The sequence below is a fragment of the Penicillium verrucosum genome (genome assembly GCF_028828655.1).
Source record: "Penicillium verrucosum strain IBT 35672 chromosome Unknown utg000002l_segment0_segment0, whole genome shotgun sequence".
Classification (NCBI taxonomy): Eukaryota; Fungi; Ascomycota; class Eurotiomycetes; order Eurotiales; family Aspergillaceae; genus Penicillium; species Penicillium verrucosum.
In genome coordinates this window covers 5559652-5577695 of record NW_026643211.1, presented here as the reverse complement: position 1 = coordinate 5577695, position 18044 = coordinate 5559652, and the positions used below count along the sequence as shown (strand labels likewise).

The 18044-nt window shown below is 51.3% G+C and overlaps 8 protein-coding genes across 8 annotated transcripts; 4 read left to right on the top strand and 4 right to left on the bottom strand.

The window, feature by feature from the left end:
- Positions 1-546: 546 nt before the first annotated feature.
- N7516_007713 (uncharacterized protein) lies at positions 547-1965 on the top strand (the record flags this gene model as incomplete). Its single annotated transcript, XM_057220433.1, has 2 exons — positions 547-611; positions 660-1965. 2 exons carry the CDS (start codon positions 547-549, stop codon positions 1963-1965), a joined length of 1371 nt encoding a protein of 456 aa, XP_057074524.1.
- Positions 1966-2485: 520 nt separating this feature from the next.
- On the bottom strand, positions 2486-6844 carry N7516_007712 (uncharacterized protein; the record flags this gene model as incomplete). The annotated part of the gene is made up of 5 exons (XM_057220432.1): positions 2486-4730; positions 4788-4888; positions 5379-5850; positions 5903-6635; positions 6700-6844. The coding sequence occupies 5 exons, from the start codon at positions 6842-6844 to the stop codon at positions 2486-2488; spliced, it is 3696 nt and encodes a 1231-aa protein (XP_057074523.1).
- A 340-nt stretch (positions 6845-7184) lies between these two features.
- N7516_007711 (acetylornithine transaminase) lies at positions 7185-8775 on the bottom strand (the record flags this gene model as incomplete). The annotated part of the gene is made up of 3 exons (XM_057220431.1): positions 8621-8775; positions 8315-8554; positions 7185-8252 (listed from the first exon to the last, which is right to left on the bottom strand). The coding sequence occupies exons 1-3, from the start codon at positions 8750-8752 to the stop codon at positions 7185-7187; spliced, it is 1440 nt and encodes a 479-aa protein (XP_057074522.1). The 5' UTR covers positions 8753-8775.
- Positions 8776-9007: 232 nt separating this feature from the next.
- Positions 9008-9427, top strand: N7516_007710 (succinate dehydrogenase assembly factor 4; the record flags this gene model as incomplete). Its single annotated transcript, XM_057220430.1, has 1 exon — positions 9008-9427. One exon carries the CDS (start codon positions 9008-9010, stop codon positions 9425-9427), a length of 420 nt encoding a protein of 139 aa, XP_057074521.1.
- A 258-nt stretch (positions 9428-9685) lies between these two features.
- On the bottom strand, positions 9686-10836 carry N7516_007709 (hydroxymethylglutaryl-CoA lyase; the record flags this gene model as incomplete). Its single annotated transcript, XM_057220429.1, has 2 exons — positions 9686-10501; positions 10582-10836. 2 exons carry the CDS (start codon positions 10834-10836, stop codon positions 9686-9688), a joined length of 1071 nt encoding a protein of 356 aa, XP_057074520.1.
- Positions 10837-11111: 275 nt separating this feature from the next.
- On the top strand, positions 11112-12476 carry dph1 (2-(3-amino-3-carboxypropyl)histidine synthase; the record flags this gene model as incomplete). The annotated part of the gene is made up of 2 exons (XM_057220428.1): positions 11112-11274; positions 11332-12476. The coding sequence occupies 2 exons, from the start codon at positions 11112-11114 to the stop codon at positions 12474-12476; spliced, it is 1308 nt and encodes a 435-aa protein (XP_057074519.1).
- Positions 12477-12777: 301 nt separating this feature from the next.
- N7516_007707 (uncharacterized protein) lies at positions 12778-15246 on the bottom strand (the record flags this gene model as incomplete). Its single annotated transcript, XM_057220427.1, has 1 exon — positions 12778-15246. One exon carries the CDS (start codon positions 15244-15246, stop codon positions 12778-12780), a length of 2469 nt encoding a protein of 822 aa, XP_057074518.1.
- Positions 15247-16802: 1556 nt separating this feature from the next.
- N7516_007706 (uncharacterized protein) lies at positions 16803-17388 on the top strand (the record flags this gene model as incomplete). Its single annotated transcript, XM_057220426.1, has 4 exons — positions 16803-16849; positions 16908-16997; positions 17097-17239; positions 17324-17388. 4 exons carry the CDS (start codon positions 16803-16805, stop codon positions 17386-17388), a joined length of 345 nt encoding a protein of 114 aa, XP_057074517.1.
- Between the last annotated feature and the right edge of the window lie 656 nt (positions 17389-18044).

Sequence of the window (18044 nt, the reverse complement as noted above, 5' to 3'; positions counted from 1 at the left end):
CATCTCTATATAATTTGTTTATATAATTTGTTGAGGTTGATACCTTGTTTGTCAGGCTGTCACCCTACATAAGTAGCTCTCTGCACGTTTGTACCCTGTTTGTTCATTATTTGTTACAATCGAGCAGAGTTTAGATAGTTTTAGTAGGGGAGTTGTATAACCCCTACATTTCTAGTTTACTCAATTAATAATTCTTCCTCTGCTTTCCCCCCATATAGTAGTAATCTAGTTCAACAGGTTGCTCAACAGTATTCATTTATAAAAATACTATATGAAGTACTACGCTAATCTGGTTCTACGGGATACGGGTATACCTCGCGATGACTCAGAAGGTTCCAAGGTTAGGGTTAAACCGGGTCCACGGTTACTATAAGCTTAAAAACCAACTTTGTATTCAACCTTGGAAGGACCTGAATATTCACCTCGTTTGCACCTCACCTTCACGCATTCAGCCTTCACTCACATATTTATGCTCACAATTTCAACATCACACATTCACCCCAACCATCGGAACCATCGGAACCACGGGCTAGACTGCCATCAAAGATGGAACCTTCTTTAACGCCCATGCAGGTCGATAGAGGTAATCTAGCAACCTCAAGAACTCGTCTGTGTGTACCACAGCCACCAGCGTAAGAGCTAAACTAACCCAGCCGCAGACAACCAGCCATCATCATCATCGCCTCGACGACCCTCGTCTTTACAGGATGTGGAATAAACTTCGCATTCGGTGTCTTCCAAGAAATGTACGATTCCATGTCAAAGGAGCCAAACACACCATTCACCGGCGCAACACCCGCGCAAATTGACCTGATTGGTACTCTCTCAATCGCACTGATGACAATCGGCGCTCCATTCGCCACAGCGTGGACAAAGCAATATCCCCCTCGATATGTCATCTGGGCTAGCGGAATAATGCACTCAAGTGCTCTGCTTTTTGCAAGCTTCAGCCAACACTTGTGGCAATTCATCCTCACCCAAGGTATTCTTCTCGGCATGGCCACGTGTCTGACCTACATGCCATCTGTAACCGTGGCACCCACCTGGTTCACACTGCACCGCGGACTAGCAATGGGGATAATTCTCGCAGGAACCGGAATTGGGGGCGTTGCATGGCCGCTGGCTTTTAGGCACCTCATTGAGTCCGTCGGGTTCCGAAACACACTCCGCGTCACAGCTGGAATCTCTTTCGTACTCATTTGTGGCTCGGGGACATTTATACGCTGGCCTGCTAGCGAGATCACTCGTATCCAAGCCGAGAACTCCGCTTCTTCCCGTTCTCCGACCTTCTTCCGCCTACCATTGGTTGACTGGCGCGTCGTCCAAAGCCGCAAATTCGTCGCTCATGCTCTGGGTGCAGCCTTGCAGTCCGCTGCGTACTATACACCGGTGTTTTTCTTCGCATCTTTTGCGCGTACACTGGGTTATTCACAGGCAACATCAGCAAACTTCATTGCCATCTCGAACGCTTCAAATGCGCTAGGCAAGGTCGTCATTGGTCATGCAGCTGACCGTATAGGAAGACTCAACACCCTCGTATTAACGACCCTCATTTCGGCTGTCTCGGTCCTTGCGTTGTGGCTTCCTTCGTGTCTATCCTCCACACAATCCACCGGGAGCACACTGTTCATCGCCTTCACAATCTTCTATGGCATCTTTGCATCAGCATACGTCGCTCTGTTCCCGACGAGCCTGGTCGAGTTGTTCGGTGTGCAAAACTTTGTCAGTGTTAATGGCTTGCTTTATATGGTGCGAGGCTTTGCGACCTTAGTCGGAACCCCAGTTGCCGGTGCGCTGATCCGCGGAAACCACGAGAAGAGCGTCGGTCCGCGAAGCTATGAGAATACCAGCATTATGGTCGGGGTATTGTTGGTTGTGGCGACGTTAGCTGTGGTTTGGGCGCGACTTGAGGCTACGCTTACTCTTGATGCTGCAGCAGGGCGCAGAATGAAGTGGTTAATGTAAAAGTCTTTGTCACGTAGAGATTGAAAGGAGGATGTCGTCAGGAGAAACCTCCCAATGTTATAGACTGGACATTAACAATACTTACCACTAGCAAGCAGTCAAAGTTAATAAAATCTCCCCTCAATTCCATCATATCTGGCATCTATCCTGGATCTAACGCTTCTGGAGACATGGGTACGACTAAATATGTGTTGGGTGCCTGGGTGCCTGAGGCCCAGAACCCACACGAGACAGATCCATATATTGCTGTACCCATATACCGTGAATTCTATCAGAGAATATCCAAGGCTGTATAGGTCTGTGACAGGACCAAACCAGACGATCAGTTCTCCATCTCACTGACATCTATGGAGATCCAATTACTAGGACAGTTCTACATATCTACCTAGATATACATCTTCTGGTTCAGGTAAAGGGCCATATATTTCTAGAACACAAATTCTTGATCTCACTCTAACCCGAGATATCTCCCAAACCTCCATTCGTAAATCGTAACCCCAATGTCCTCTGTCTAGTTCTCTCACAGCCCGGGAGTCTGAGCCCCTTCCCCAATCCCCATCAACCCACCAGCAAGTCCGTTCATCCGACGATCCAGCAAATCCTCTTCGCTGTCAAGAGAAGCGATACTACGTCCTCTCGGACGAACAGCACGCGGGCTTTCGGGAGCACTATTTGTCTCATCAGGATCGAAAGGGTCCGAGCGACCCGCTCTTTCCAAGCATCGGAGCTTAGCGAGAAAATCTTCCTTAGCATTGCGGTCATCCCCCAACGAGGTAAACCCAGTAACCCGCGAGGAGGCAAAAGAGGATCGTGATCTCCGACGCGTGCGATGTTCAGACTTTGACGTAAGCGCATCCTCGCTACCGGCAACGGATGTGATCTTGCTCATGCTCATGCTCATTTCCAATGGTCTGTCGTCGTCACCGGAAGACTCGCCAGTGAACTTGCGGTGGTGGTTACGTCCCTTATTCGAAGCGGTTGCTCCGACTTTTGCTGGGCCAGACCATTGGAGGGAACTATTAGCTTTCAAAGCATCCCCATCCTGACCAGGGTAAAGTGAATCCGCCTCAAATTTGTCGGTCTTAATATCCAGGGACAGACTCTCCAGCCAGTCCGCGCTGCGATGGATATACTTCCACGCGTCGGGGAAGAAGCCAGCCATCTGCATGAATCCGTGTGAAATACCAGGGATCAGGGATATCTCGACGTAGTTCCTCTCGTTAAAAGAACGGTTATTCCTCTCCAATCCCAGGTCCTGGCGCTCGCGGAAGTGATGTAGCTTTGCCTGCCGCAGTCTGCCTGCAAATATAACCGTGTCATCAACCAGAGGATCTCGCTCTCCGGTCATGATATATGTTTTCGGGAAGCGGGCAAGTAATGCATCCGGGGCCAGGACGGGAGACAAGAGGAAATCGGTGTTGAAGTCTGGGCGATGATGGGGTCCGATGTATAGAATGATCATCGCACGTGTCATTTCAGGTGTGAGAATGCGGTCGTGGACGTAGGTGATCATGGATGAGACAGCTAGTCTGGTCTTGATTGGCTTGACTTCGTCTTCTGCTTTAACAGCAGGCTTTGGGGCTATGTCCTCGTTCCTTTGGAGTTTTTTCTCCAGTGACTTAGCAGCCTGTGTAGCCACGTTGGCTTCTTCATTATCCTTTGCCTTCTCGGGTGGTGAGATAGCAGTTAAATCGTCGACGGAGCCACCTGGCGACGTGAATGGCGTTAGTTTACGATATTGATCCTGTTTCCGTTGCAGAACACTGCGGTTTGTCTGACGCGTGCTCTTCTCCTGGATTAATGACATCTGCTCATCGCTCATCCAGCTTTCAACTCTCATATTCAACGCAGGGTATCCCAAAACCACACCATCTGGGGCCGGGAGCACATCCTCTCCACGCCAACCCTGGGCCATCGCAGACTGCAACACCATTAAGGTCATGCCAACTGCTAGGTTGCCACCGGCACTCTCGCCAGTGACAAGAATCCGCGGACGGGTCTGCCCACTCAGCCCCATACAACGACCTTTTGTAGCGACGATGCTATGATATACATCGTAGCATTCATGCAACGCATAGGGGTATGCAAATTCTGGTGCCTTCTTATAATCGATACTGAGAATAGGAACCTTGAGCCGCCCTGCCCAGGACAATAGCTTGTCCTCTGAATTTCTAGGACTCATAGCCACAAACCCACCACCAGGCACGTCCAGCACGATGAGACTCTGATCTCGGAGCGCACTTAACGGGCCATCAAAATACAACCACGCATTCACTGGATCAGTGTAAACAGACTGCGCTGGACGAGGAATACGAATCGCTCGGGCCGGGAACTGAGTCATTCGTGGCCGTAGCAGTTTCGCCATTGACCACAGGTAGGGGCTGGTGGCTTTATTCCAAGATACACGCAGGTGCTCCAGTGTCAGTGTAGCACGGACGCGGCGAACCTTCTCGTCGGCCTGTTCAGCAGCGATCAGGTAGTAAGCCGTGAAGACTAACGACGCTATATCTCGTAACCATTTGGGCTTTATGTTCATCGCGGTCCAGAATCCAGCATCCAAGCCAGTGGTGATCCACGTTGCTCGGAAGAAGGACCGCGAGTACATGTTTGCTAATGGTTCAGGGCATTCGAGCCCAACTATCTTAGCGAAGTTCCGGCTGAGGTAGAGCCAGAGGAATATGATAACAGTTGTCTGCCATGTTGTCAACTTCCCTGTGAAGCGGGAAGAGAGTGATCGAATAAACGGCGGGCCATGTTTATCTGCTCTGGTGAATGTTCAGCGGGTGGAAATTCTTCGACTGATATGACTGGATATTCCGTACCTTAATAAGTAGACGGACCAGAAAGAAACAACTGCAAATACTTGGATCTTGCGGAAGCGGGTTGAAGGTCTCCCTAAGACGTGGTCTGGACATCGATTAGCCTGGTGGATTGTAAGTGGAATACTCGTTGCATATCTTTGCATACCTATCATTTCTTGAAGTTAAGGCTGAGACTAGTCAGTCTAACTAGTTCAGCCTGTGGAGTATATGTAGTGTATGTGAAGCCCAGATAAATCATAAGAATGCATAAAGGTCGAGTATAAAGAATAGTCAAAAGAACCAAGGAGAGACAAAGAGACATTTTCAGACAAGCCATAAGAAATGAATGTCATCAATCAGCATCGTAGTTCAATTAATCCAACCTTGTCATTGGAGAACAACGAGGGAAGGGTGAATCACATGTCAAGTCCCACATTCACATGCCAGTGACGACATCAGCTGACCCTTCCAGGCGACACTCCCTCCGCCAGGGTAGATCTCTCTCTCTCTCTCTCTTTTTTATGTTTTTTGTGTTTTGTGCATTTATATTGTATATCTTTTATGTTTGCAGATCTATGTCTATTGTCGGCAATAATCACGCCCATGTCCAACCTGCCAACTGCACAACCAGACCTCCCACCCCATACTGAGGAAGCCCGCAATACAAATACCGGCCGAGTCACTGACAGTGGTAGCCCCCAGTGAGAATTCACGGTCCTCCTTGGGAACACGATCGGCAATCTCAGCAAAGGTATTCACGTATACCACTCCACCGAGGAGGCCCTCCCAGAAAACAATGATGAACACAAGCCATACGCTGGGAATAAAATTGAACATAGCATGGAGGGACAGCAACACAAGATTTACTACCTGCAAAAGCGACGGCAGGTACAGATTGTGGATGCGGTAGAATGGGGTCGAGGAACGTGAGATGAAGACGCCAATCTGGTAGATGGCATTATAGGTGGGGTAGAACGAGCGGAAGTGCTCAAAGGGCGATTCACGCAGTGGGAAAAGCAGAGTTGGAGCCACACCTTGGTTGATCACGTACTCGGCGATGTAGACTAGTAGCATCGGGACCATGCTAGATGTTTGTCAGCCTAGATTTGGGAGAACCGAAAGACTCGAATACTTACAAAGGAATAAAGAGTCCCTTCATTCGATGTAGATTCAGGCGAGCCTGGTCCAGCCAGGAACCACCTTGGTCGACATGGATAGACTTGTGGGCGGGGGGATTATGCGATTCCCCCAAGAGCCCCTCGTCTTCTCCACCAGCATTATCATCCAGTTCGTCTTCTTCCACCTGTTCCCCACCCTCAACCACACGATATCTATCAGCACCGGATTCGCTAGATCTCAGGGGGGACCTGGGTAGCACGACAAAGAAGCTCAGAACCATAATGGCCGGTAAGCAGGCTGAAACCAACAACGTGACATGAACGGAGAAGCCCAGTGCCGAAGTTGCGAGGGCATAAGCACCAGCTCCGATCAGCCCAGCGGCGCCAGTACCACTCCCCCACGCAGCCAGACTGAATGGGCCATAGAAATGTGTGAGACCCACGAAGCTCAGCTCCCCAGCACCGCAAGAAAGGCTAGCCAAGATGGTTCCCGCGATCTTAGACGCTATCGTTCCCCCATCGGTATAACCTGGGCTCATAGCCACAACCAGCATTCCCACAGATGACAGGAAGGCGAAGATGAGGATGCGCATCCAATATGGGACCAGGTGGATGAAGTACGGGGCGACGAGTTTGGTCGCGAATGACGGGATCACGTCCGCGAGGAGAACAACGCCTTTGGGTACATCGGGCCCGACTAGATCTACGGCTGCCGAGAGGATGATCACATATAGGACATTGTTGATAAGGCCTGCCGGGTATGTGTGTTAGCTAGGCTGATCAGCTGCCCAGATGGGCTGGTTGAGGGTGCGCACCAAAGAGCCAGAAAGCGACACAGACTCGAGGGTCTGCGCCGCTAAAGGCACCACTAAGACGGGCGCCGAAACGTTTCCAGATGGGAGAAGGTTGATCTTGAGAGGAAAGCGTTGCGGCATCCTCATCGGACGCTGGGAGAGGCATTCGGTTGTTGCGCTGGGGGGTTGATAAGAAGCTACAGCGAGGTGACAAGAGATATCCAGTCCATAATTTATTCTAGTTGGATATTCAGGGGAAGAAGACAGAATACGGGGGCATATCGAATCAAGCGCGAAGAGTGACGACTCCTTATCTCCACGCGATCCACCGCCTTCCGCCCTACACGTGGCTGAGAGTGGCCTTCTCCACATAAAAACAAGGGGACACACGACACTTTTCCTTTATTGCTCTAGTTTCTATGAAAATATGTCTTGTCATATCCAACGCAATACAAGATGGTATAAAGGGAAAAACAAAATCATAACCGGCATTCAGCACAAGACACTCATGACTTGGCCACAACCGAATCCACAGCCTGCTCCAAAATCCGCAGACCAGTCTGAATCTGGTCTTCGGTGATCGTCAAGGCAGGGACGAATCGGATGCAACCCTCCCCAGCAGTGATGATCAACATACCGCGCTCACGGGCAGCAGTGATAATGTCACCAGCCTTAGCAGTGTACTCCGGGGCGAGCTGAAGACCCAGGATCAGACCGCGCCCGCGGATCTCGGAGATCACACCTGGGAACTTCTGCTGCATGGCCTGGAAGCCCGAAACAAAGAGATCGGACTTGGCCTGGACGGACTGCTGGAGCTCCGGCTCAGCGAGACGCTCGACGATATGGTGAGCGACACGGCAAGCCAATGGGTTGCCGCCGAAAGTGGTGCCGTGGTCACCTGTCTTAATGTGCTGACCAACCGTCTTGCCAGAAACAATGGTGGCACCAATAGGAATGCCATTACCAAGAGCCTTGGCGGTAGTCAGGATATCGGGGTGGGCAGCCTCGCCAGAGGCCGGGGCGAGAGAGGGGTGAGCGTGGGCCCAGAAAGTACCGGTACGGGACAGACCGCACTGGATCTCATCGTAGATCAAAACGGCACCGGTCTCGTCACAGCGCTTGCGCAGAGCAGCAAGGAATTCGGGGGTCGCGATGTTAACACCGCCCTCACCTTGAATGGGCTCAACGATGACACCGCATGTCTTATCCGTGATAAGAGTCTGGAGCTGGTCGATCTGGTTGTAATCTCCGTACTCGAATCCGGGGATCATGGGCGAGAATGGAGTTTGGTACTTAGGGTTGGGGGTGGCTGAGAGGGCGCCCATTGTGCGTCCATGGAATGAGTTGTTGAAGGACACGAACTCATGCTTATCACCGGAAGGGTCCAGAGTGCGGCCGGTCTTGCGAGCGAACTTGATGGCGGCCTCGTTAGCCTCAGTTCCGGAGTTGGAGATGAAGACCTGCGAGGCATCGCGCATAGCACCGGACTTCTGCGTCAAGTCAATCAACAATTGACTCAGAGCACCGGTCCAAGGGTTGTGGTAGAGGTTTGAAGCGTGGATGAGGGTTTCAGCCTATAATTGAAGATCTTTCGTTAGCGATTGGCCACTATCCAGTCCATAAAAGCATTTCGCACCTGCTCCGCAATAATCTTCGCAATCTCCGGGTCACAGTGACCAAGAGAGTTAACTGCAATTCCCGCAGTCAAGTCCAGATAACGTCGGTTCTCCATATCCCACAAGTAGCAACCCTGTCCCTTCATCATCATCGGAGCCGGGCGAACGTAAGTTGGAACCATGAAAGGAGCCCGCTCCTTAATGAAGGACGCCGTGAGTGAGTCCGCCGAAGGGTCGGGGTTTGGCAGGGTTGACTCCTTCTATGCGATTGTCAGTTCCCAACTTCCAACTTGAACGTTATCCTCGAGAATTCGGGTTACACATACCTTGACCTGGGACTTCGCATTTTGAGGGGCATTGGACGTAGTCGCGAATCGGCGCTGTACTGGTGACTCGAGAGCAGGGACGAATTTGGATGCGCGAGGCAGACGGCGCGCGGCCACGCGGAGGGCAGACATGGCAAACTTTTGATTATAAAAATAGAAGAAGAAAAAAAGCTAATCTGCAGCAAAAGAAAGGTGAGGATCGTAAGAGAAGCGACTGATCGGATCAGCGACCTACGGGGAGAAATAAAAAAGGCGATATCGGGATCGGCCGTCTTAGTCACATCGGTGGAGTGAGTCAACAACCGGGTGAGGTCCCGAGATCTCCCCGTACATCGTACAACTTCAAATTACCTCATTGGACATATCATTCCCTCATACACAAACGCAATGGTGTACTCTCTCGTCATTCGCCGTTCAATCCTCTCGGCCACTACAGCCCGCGGCGCAATCCGGCCCCTCTCCACAACTCGATACCTGCGCCAGAGCGGTGACGACAAGCCCATGCCCTTCTCAGACTCCCCGGCTCCCCCACGTCTCCCGAAGGAAGAACAGGAGATCTTCGAACAGCTCCAGAGGCGCTCGACTGGTGCCTTCAGCACGCCCCAGGTCAATCAATCCCCACAGGCCGAGGTTCAGGCAGACGGCAAAGGTGGCGAGCTTCACCCGGATGCGCCAAAGGGAGTGCAGCCAGAGTTTGAGGGCGAGAAGAACCCAAAGACTGGTGAAGTTGGTGGACCAAAGAATGAGCCCCTGCGATGGGGTGCAGGTGGTGATTGGAGCTATGGTGGTCGTGTCACTGACTTCTGAGTGACCTCGGCTTTGACCAGATAGATTTGCATCATGTTGGCGTTGGTGTTTCTTGTCGAGCGATATAATGTCTCCATAACCGGAGACGGAGAAGTGGGTGTTTGATTCTGGTTGACCACATTTACAGTGTACATAACAAAACGGCCTAGACTGACAATGCAAAGCATATTTACGTTTGTTTTTGTCAAATATGTGAAACCTGTTTGGAACTAATAGACACTCTGAGCGATCAAAAGCACGGGATATAGCGCGAATTGATCAAAGCGACGCTTTTTCTCCCGCCAGGCGAGCCAGAGTCGCTTTTCCAGCCCGGCTATCATTCGCTCGGCCCAACTCCCCACTAATCCAACCTCCAATCTTCGACATCTCATCCAGGTTAATCCCGGTGTGCATCCCCAGGCTATGAATAGTATGCACAAGGTCCTCTGTCGCCACATTGCCTGTCGCACCTTTGGAATATGGGCAACCGCCAAGCCCGCCCACACTGCTGTCGAAAATACGGACACCATGCTCAAGGCCGACGATTGTGTTCACCAGGGCCTGTCCATAGGTATCATGGAAGTGCAACGCCAAGTCTGCATTAGCGATGCCAGCAGCCTTGAGAGCTTGCAGAAGCTCCATGGTCCGGGGAGCGGTGCCCATACCCGTTGTGTCCGCCACTGAGACCTCATCCGCTCCCATCTCCAGCAGCGTGGCGGTAATCTCAGCCACCTTGACGGGATTCACATCGGGGCCTTCATAGGGGCATCCTAAGGCAACAGAGACATATCCGCGTACCCGGATATTCTTCGTCTTTGCTAATGACATAATCGGCTTGATGCGCTCGAGTGACTCGGCAATAGAGCAGTTAGTGTTCGCTTTTGAGAAAGCTTCCGTTGCTGCAGCAAAAAGAGACACCTCTGTAGTGGTCGATGTCTCTCCAGTCGCATCTGCGGGAACTCCTGTGCCATCAAGTATCTTGACCAGGCTCTCCAGTCCTCTGACGTTGGGGACAAGATAGTTGTAGGCGATTGTAGATTGTGCTTGTGGCGGTTTTGTGAGAAGATGCTCGCAAATTTCAGCTGTGCTTGCCATCTATCATAATGTAACCAAATCGTCAGTCTTCAGTGCCTGAAACCGCCCGCACTACATGACGACGCTCGGTAAGGTCATACCTGGGGTACCCATTTTGCGGGCACGAATGAGCCAGCTTCAATAGTGGCAACGCCCGTTTTAGCCAGTCGTTCAATCAACTCAAGCTTTGTTTGCATTGGAATTGATTTCTTCTCGTTTTGCAGTCCATCTCGAGCGCCAACCTCCACGATACGGACATGGTCCGAGGTTAACCGCGACTCGGTCGCGAAGCGGCGTGTAGAATATGGAGACCGTAGGGCTGAGAACAAACTCAATCGGGGGCGAGCTTTCATCATGATAAATTATGGGCCAACTTGTATGATCAGAGGAACCAGAATCGTAAAGAGACAGGGCAGAGGGCGAGCTTTGAGAATGGAAACCGTAAGAGGCCGAGAATGCGGAGAACGCTTTACCCCTTCCGGACTAGTTGATCACCCCACCTGCTGCTGAGTCAGTCGGCAGAAAAAAGAAGTGGGATGATATTGATTCCAAGATTGAAGATTGAAGATTGTCAGGATCAAGTGAAAAGTACAATCTTTGTTATTTTTGGCTCATATTACAGCTAGATATTATGGAGGCAAATCTGCCCACCCCCTCTACTGAGGATGGCTCACAAACCGCTAGCCAAATGCGACAGCCAAAGAAGAGATTTGTTGGACGACGAACAGCAGATGCCCAAGCCCAGAAGGATACGACTAGTCAGAAAGATGTCGAGTCCACAGCGGTGCAAACAGGTATGTATTGTCCACTGGAGTAACAGAAATACTTAACCTAATTTTCACTTCCTCCAGCCGCTCCCAGACGCACACCCCGCACCCTCAACCAAGTGCCGCCAGAGATTCTGAACGATCCTGAGATCCAAGAAGCAATGGAGCTTCTCCCCAAGAACTACTCATTCGAAATTCCGAAGACAATCCACCGAGTCCGCACATCAGGAGCCAAGCGAGTAGCCCTCCAATTTCCAGAGGGACTTCTCATCTTCGCGACAACCATCTCCGACATCCTAACCCAGTTCTGCCCTGGGATCGAAACTCTCATCATGGGCGATGTCACATACGGCGCCTGCTGCATCGACGATTACACAGCACGCGCTCTAGGCTGCGATCTGCTAGTACACTACGCGCACAGCTGCCTGATCCCAGTGGACGTAACCAAGATCAAAACGCTATACATCTTCGTGGACATCAGCATCGACACAAGCCATCTCCTCGCAACACTAGAGCGCAACTTTAAGCCCGGCCAGTCGATCGCGACCGTCGGCACAATCCAATTCAACGCAACGCTACACGGACTGAAACCCGTGCTTGAGCGCGCCGGCTTCCGTGTCATAATCCCGCAAATCACACCTCTCTCTAAAGGCGAGATTCTCGGTTGCACATCACCGCAACTCTCCGATACCGAAATCGACGCAATCCTCTACCTCGGCGACGGCCGCTTCCACCTCGAATCCGCCATGATCCACAACCCCTCCATCCCAGCCTACCGGTACGATCCATACTCGCGAACCCTCACACGCGAGAGCTACGAGCACGAGGAGATGCATACGATCCGCCGGGACGCGATTGCAACAGCAAAGACCGCGAAAAAATGGGGGATTATCCTCGGCTCGCTTGGTCGACAGGGTAACCCGCACACTATGGCGATGATCGAGCGACACCTGCGCGAACGCGGCATTCCAATTGTCAATTTGCTGCTCAGTGAGATCTTCCCTGGTAAGCTGGCGTCTATGGCGGATGTGGAGTGCTGGGTGCAGATTGCTTGTCCGCGGTTGAGTATTGATTGGGGATATGCGTTTGCGCGGCCGCTGTTGACGCCATATGAGGCGCTTGTTGCGCTGGGAGTGCGGGAGAACTGGGATACGGGGAATAAGGGCGTGTATCCGATGGATTTCTATGCGAAGGAGGGACTTGGACGGACGAGGCCGGAGCAGGCTTAAGGGGTCGGCTGTTGAAAAATAGAAAAATATATATACCCCATTTTAAACTCAGGGCAGCAGGACTGGCTCTGACTGAAAAGGTTATGACAATGATATACATGTTAATATGTTTCTGTTTGGATTATCACTATGTATAGTAGGTTGAAGTAGAGAATTATACACAGAGAGCAGGAGTATTATTACTAACTGTCGGGCTATCGAAGGCACCGACAGAAGACATCATGGCATTTCATTTCAAAATCCAATAAACCGATCCTAATCAAATACAAAGTTCATAATACAAGATGGCGTTCGAAATAAATCACCCCTTCACATCATCAGTACTGTCAGTGTTGAAATCACTGGCACTTCCACGCCGAAGGGAGAGGACATTCTTATTAGCCAATTCATCAGCAGTGCGTTCAGCGGCCCGCCATCGGGTAACGGCCTGCTGAACGTCTTCAAACATCTCCAACGAGTCCTGGATGATACCGCCCTCGTCGGAATCGCCCAGTTGGGTACTCTCGCGCGAACCGCGGTCACTAGACATGGGGAAGGCAGGCCCGAATCCTCGCTGAGGAATTGGATTGAACATGATAGCGTTGGCGAACATGCGAATCAACTCTTTCTCCAGTTGTGCAGAGTTCACAACTCCCTTGGGTGGTATGAAATCCTCATTCTTCTGCAACATGAGCACACCGCTTTTTGACGGTGTGCCACCAGGAACAGGAGACTCTCCATCCCCAGCCGGGGTGCTTGCTGATTCTCCTGCGGTTGCGACAGCTTTGCTTCCCTGGTGGATGGCAGATTTGATTGACTTGAGGTCAGATGGCCGATAGATGAGATCGTGGTAGCCCGGGGCGTCGCGCTCGCTAATTGGTTTGGCAAAGATGGAGGCAAGCTTGTGCGTGGCTACATCGTTCATAATCGGTGCCGCAGTCCGGTGGAAATTGCGCGTAGCCATGACATACTGAGTCGTGTCGAATCTGGGGATATCCGCAGGGTGGGGTTCCAGTTCCACTGCCTCACTTGCGCCGCGTTTACGTTTTATCCGCGGTTTGGGCGTCCCTTCGTCGGCGGGAGCAGCTACACCCTTCCGGCGGCCCGAGACCCGTGATTCACGTAGAGTGTCTTCCGATGGCGCAGCAGATCCATCGCGAGATGCCATGGATCGCCCGCGACTCCGGGAAGAAGTCGAACTTACGGCACGCGTCCTCTGAATTGAAGCTAGTTTCTCGGTCTTTACGACGGGGGCGGGTTTGGTGTCAGGCTGGCCGCGTCGTGGTCTCCTGTCTTCTGTAGATGGAGCTCGTTGGCCTAGATTGATCCTTGGGGGAGGTGACATTTCCATCGCATCAACGGGTGATTGGTCTCGTTCACTGATGGGACTGACGTCCTCCGGCCGTGGCCTTGGCGGTGAGCTTGGAGAGCGCGAAACCCTCGGGCGAGGGGTTCTCTTCCATGGTGTGGAGGATCCTTGCGTATCAATTGACAGGCGTGGATGGGAGGCGCGCGATTCGGAGAAAGAAGGGAATGTGGCACTCGGGGTTTGGGAAACACGCGGCCGGCCGATTGGAACAGGTGTATGAACTGCGGACGGGACGGCGCTGGGTGTCTGTGGAACGGGAGGTTGGAGAGGAGCCTGGGCTTGTGACCCGGGCAAAGGCGAGTTGGTGGGAAGTGGTGGCACAGGTCGCTTGGTAGTAGCCTGGGCCGCTTGAGGTGTAGCAGCAACTGGGGAGGCGATCGGGTATGGTGAGTGAGGAGAAGGATCCAGCTGCCACTGCTGGAAGCTCGGCTGAGCGGGGGTTCGCTGGGACGCCGGTGCCAACGGGCCAGCCTTACCTGTAGTAATGGGCGCAGGTGGGGCGGGATTGGCACGAGGTGCGATTTGCGACGGATGTGCCGGTGCTACGCGCGGCCCGGCCGGTGTGGATGGAGGGACTTTTTGGGTAGATTGCGCAAGCGTAGGTTGGATGGACGGTTTTGGTAGGGGATGAGTGGTGAGCGGCTGCGGTTGAGGTGCGTTCCCAGCTATGTTGGGTGTCGTGGTTTGCACTTGGGGAGGTGGGGCTTGAGGTTGGGTCACAGGAGGGACGGGGTGTGGTGTAGGAGGCTCGTTTGTCGTAGGGGGCACATTTATTGCAATGTGCTGTGGTTCGGGCTTGGCCTTGTCTTGGGCGAGCGGGATGGTCGTCGGAACAGGTTGGGTTGTCTCATCTTGTACATGTGGGTGCGGCACCTCTTCCTTCATAACAGCATCCTCCCCTTCGGTAGGCACCGGCTTCACCGGTGTGAGTGCTGTAGCTGCGGCAGCAGCTGGTTTGTCGCCCTCCTGCTGTAGCCGTTCCAGCTCAGCCCTAATTTCTGTGTACTTTTTCTCATCGTCCCTAATTTCCCTGGTGACTAGATCTCTGTATTTGGCGTAAAGGTGGGTCACTAGCTCTGGGACGAGCGTAGCATGGGTGAATCCGCCGGTCAGCCCATCTGGTCGCGGACTGGAGATCTTGCGTTTCTTTGGCTTAGGCGGACTAGAGGTATCTGCGGGTCGTCCGTTGACCGAGAGCACACCATCACGACTAAATCCATCGCGCATTAATGTCGCATAGAGATCTTCCAGCGCCTCCGGGGTCAGGCGATCGGCATCGAAATCGACATTCTCGCGCACGAGCTGGTTGTTGCGCAAAAGGGTTGAGATTGAGCCGAAGCTTGTTGGTCGGGAATCGGAGGTCGCCAGAGACTGGAAAAACAGGAGGGACTCAAACGAAGTGTATGCCGACAGAGGAGGCATCCCCCATTGCCCGTCCGGTCGGCCACTGGGGGAAAGGCTTTGAGGATGGGGGCCACGGTGGTCGGACGGCGGTCAGGGTGGTCACGGAATGTGCTCGGTGTCGCTGAACTGCGGGCTTCGCAGGCTAGGTTGACTAGGTTGGCTAGTATTTAAAGATAGTGAACGCGACAGGCTAGAGACGCAATACGCATAGCCTTTCAATCTATCCGCGCGAAAAATTGAGCGGGCCAAAAAAATGAACGGCGACCACAACGGATCAGGTAAAAACGCGTCGAGTTTGGGGTTAGACGAATCGAAGAGATGAAATGCCCCTGTCGAATTGAAATGACGATGGAATTGGAAATGGGAGATTGTAATCGAGGAGAGTTCGCGATGCTACCGTATTGTATGGTATAGGTCATGTGACCAGTTGCCAGGGAGGAATCTGCCAGAATGCAGGTTATGCAACGTACGATGTACTTTGTCTATAGTTCACTATAACTAGTTATTGGTCTTTATCTATAATCTATAAATCTATCAATCTATCAATCTATCAATCTATAAATCTACATATCAATCTGAATCTTTTCTAGAATATCTGAAAGCATAGACATTTTCAACCTTATATGCTTATATATTCCGGTAAAATTAAGCCTCTGTACTGTTGTACTGTAGTGTACTTTGAATATCACCCCCTAATTGCCTTGAACCCCATGTCAGGGGCTATTTTGCCACGTTTTCCCTTATAGTTAACTAGATTCCTTCTCCAAGTTATGTCCTAATTTCCTAACTTCTTATATTCCCGTTTGTAAGATGTGTCAAGTACGGAGTACAATAGATATATGTATTATGTATGCACTATTAACCCCTATTATCCAATGTTTTCTTCCAATATAAGAAGAAAATAAGAAGAAAATAAGAAGAAAGAAGAAAGATACCTGTACGGAGTAATGGAAGTATAAAATGACCAACCCCTGAAACAGAACCCCCCCTTATATATACAGACTCCATATTAATTCTGAAAATGCGACACATAATGGCGTCGAACCCCTGTAATACAGTTGTAACACTTACCTCTCCCTCCTTGCTGGTGGAGATATATGGGGACCTCCAATTACCGCGACTAGTAACATAGTCGGTGGGCTATGATCATCTCTCAATTTCGCACTTCTCCCCTTCTTCTTCCACACCCCCCCCCTTTAGCTTCCTCTGGCAGGTCTCCAAAGTTCTTTGCTTATCACTCTTCCATCTATTCATCGCAACTAATACTATTGATATTCGGTATTTCTTTCACCTCCCCACCAGATTGTGGCTTATCTGTCGAGAAGTATAAAGAACTGACACTGTTGTTTTTTTCCTCTTAACAGCCTCAAACAATCCTCGACTCAGTTTCATCTGTACTTGATTCTTGGCTGGTCCTGGTCTCGACGATACCTAAACCGCCTAATACCTTAATTTTGCGACTTGTTCTTGCCCCCGCCTATCTCAAGGTCGCACACCCCTCTGTCGCCGACTGTTGGGACCCATTCCGTAATCACAGAAATCAACCTTGGAAAGAGCTCAAATCACCACACAAGATGTCTGACCTGGATCGCGAGTGGAAGCCGAAGGCCCGGCCTCAGTCGTTCGTTTCCCTATACTGCCGTCGAATATCCGAATAGTAGCATTAACCGTGATCTCAGGACCATGGCGCAAGCCTTCTCGTCAGCCTTGGACAGCGCCTTTATGCTAGACTCTGACGTCGATAACCTTTCGCAAACCATCGACCAGAAGTGAGTAACATTTAATAACTCCTCTTAACACCGATATCGCATGCGGCTCTCGTTGTTATCATGGTCCTCATATTCATGGCGCTAACCTCCACCCCAAAGGAAGCAGCAAATGTTGATCCAGAACCGCGAATTGGAAGAGCTGCAGAAGCGCATCCGAGAGGCCGAGAAACGCCTCCAGTCCCAGTCTACTGGGAGTGACAACACCTCGTCCCAATCTAGCCGGGGACAAGGCCAGTCAGCTGGTGAGCGCTCAATCTGATCTTTTTGCGGGCCGATTGATATAGCTGCCCGGTTTTGCGCTGTAGCGGGATCTGACTGTGTAACAGCTTCCCAGGGAGGATCCTACAACGAGCAGCAGCCGCAACAGTCTGAGCAGCGGGGGAACAACTGAATTCCGAACATCTGCAAATGTTAAGATCTGGAAGGTCAGAAAGAAAGAAAAAAGGCCATCCAATCCTGGAGTCGGAACGTTGGAACTAGATTAAGGCTGGGACGAGCGCATTCAGGGCGGAACTCTCTCAATGATCCGTGATATTGGACCCGCGCCGCGTCTGATAGACGCAATATGTCCCAGTCGGCGTGGTTATTTTATTGGGATGATTTTTTTTAGTTTAACTTTTTTTCCCTGCCATCCTTTTGAGAAACCCCCTATTGTATGGATCTGGCCATGGAATTTCTATTCCCAACGCCGTCCCTCGTTTGCAGTGCTACGGTGCTGCGATTGCTCATGTTTTTTTTTTTTTTTTTATCTTTGTGCCTGAAATTGAGGTTCTTTCAATCAGACTTAGCAGACCGGGATATCTGGATGTTTATACCCTGGGGGTAATGTATACCTCTTATACAGAGTAACTGAAGATATAGGTCCGGAAAATGTCCTGCACCTTCAGGCCCGAGCCGAACGATAAGCAGGCGAGTTGCGAATGGGCTTACTGTGGCGTCCAATCATAGGCCTACTATCCAAAATTGAACGCCCAACTATCCACTCGATTCCGTCATTGTCCCTGTTTCCCTGGTCAAGGCGCAGAAACCAGAGAGCACGGGCTTCAA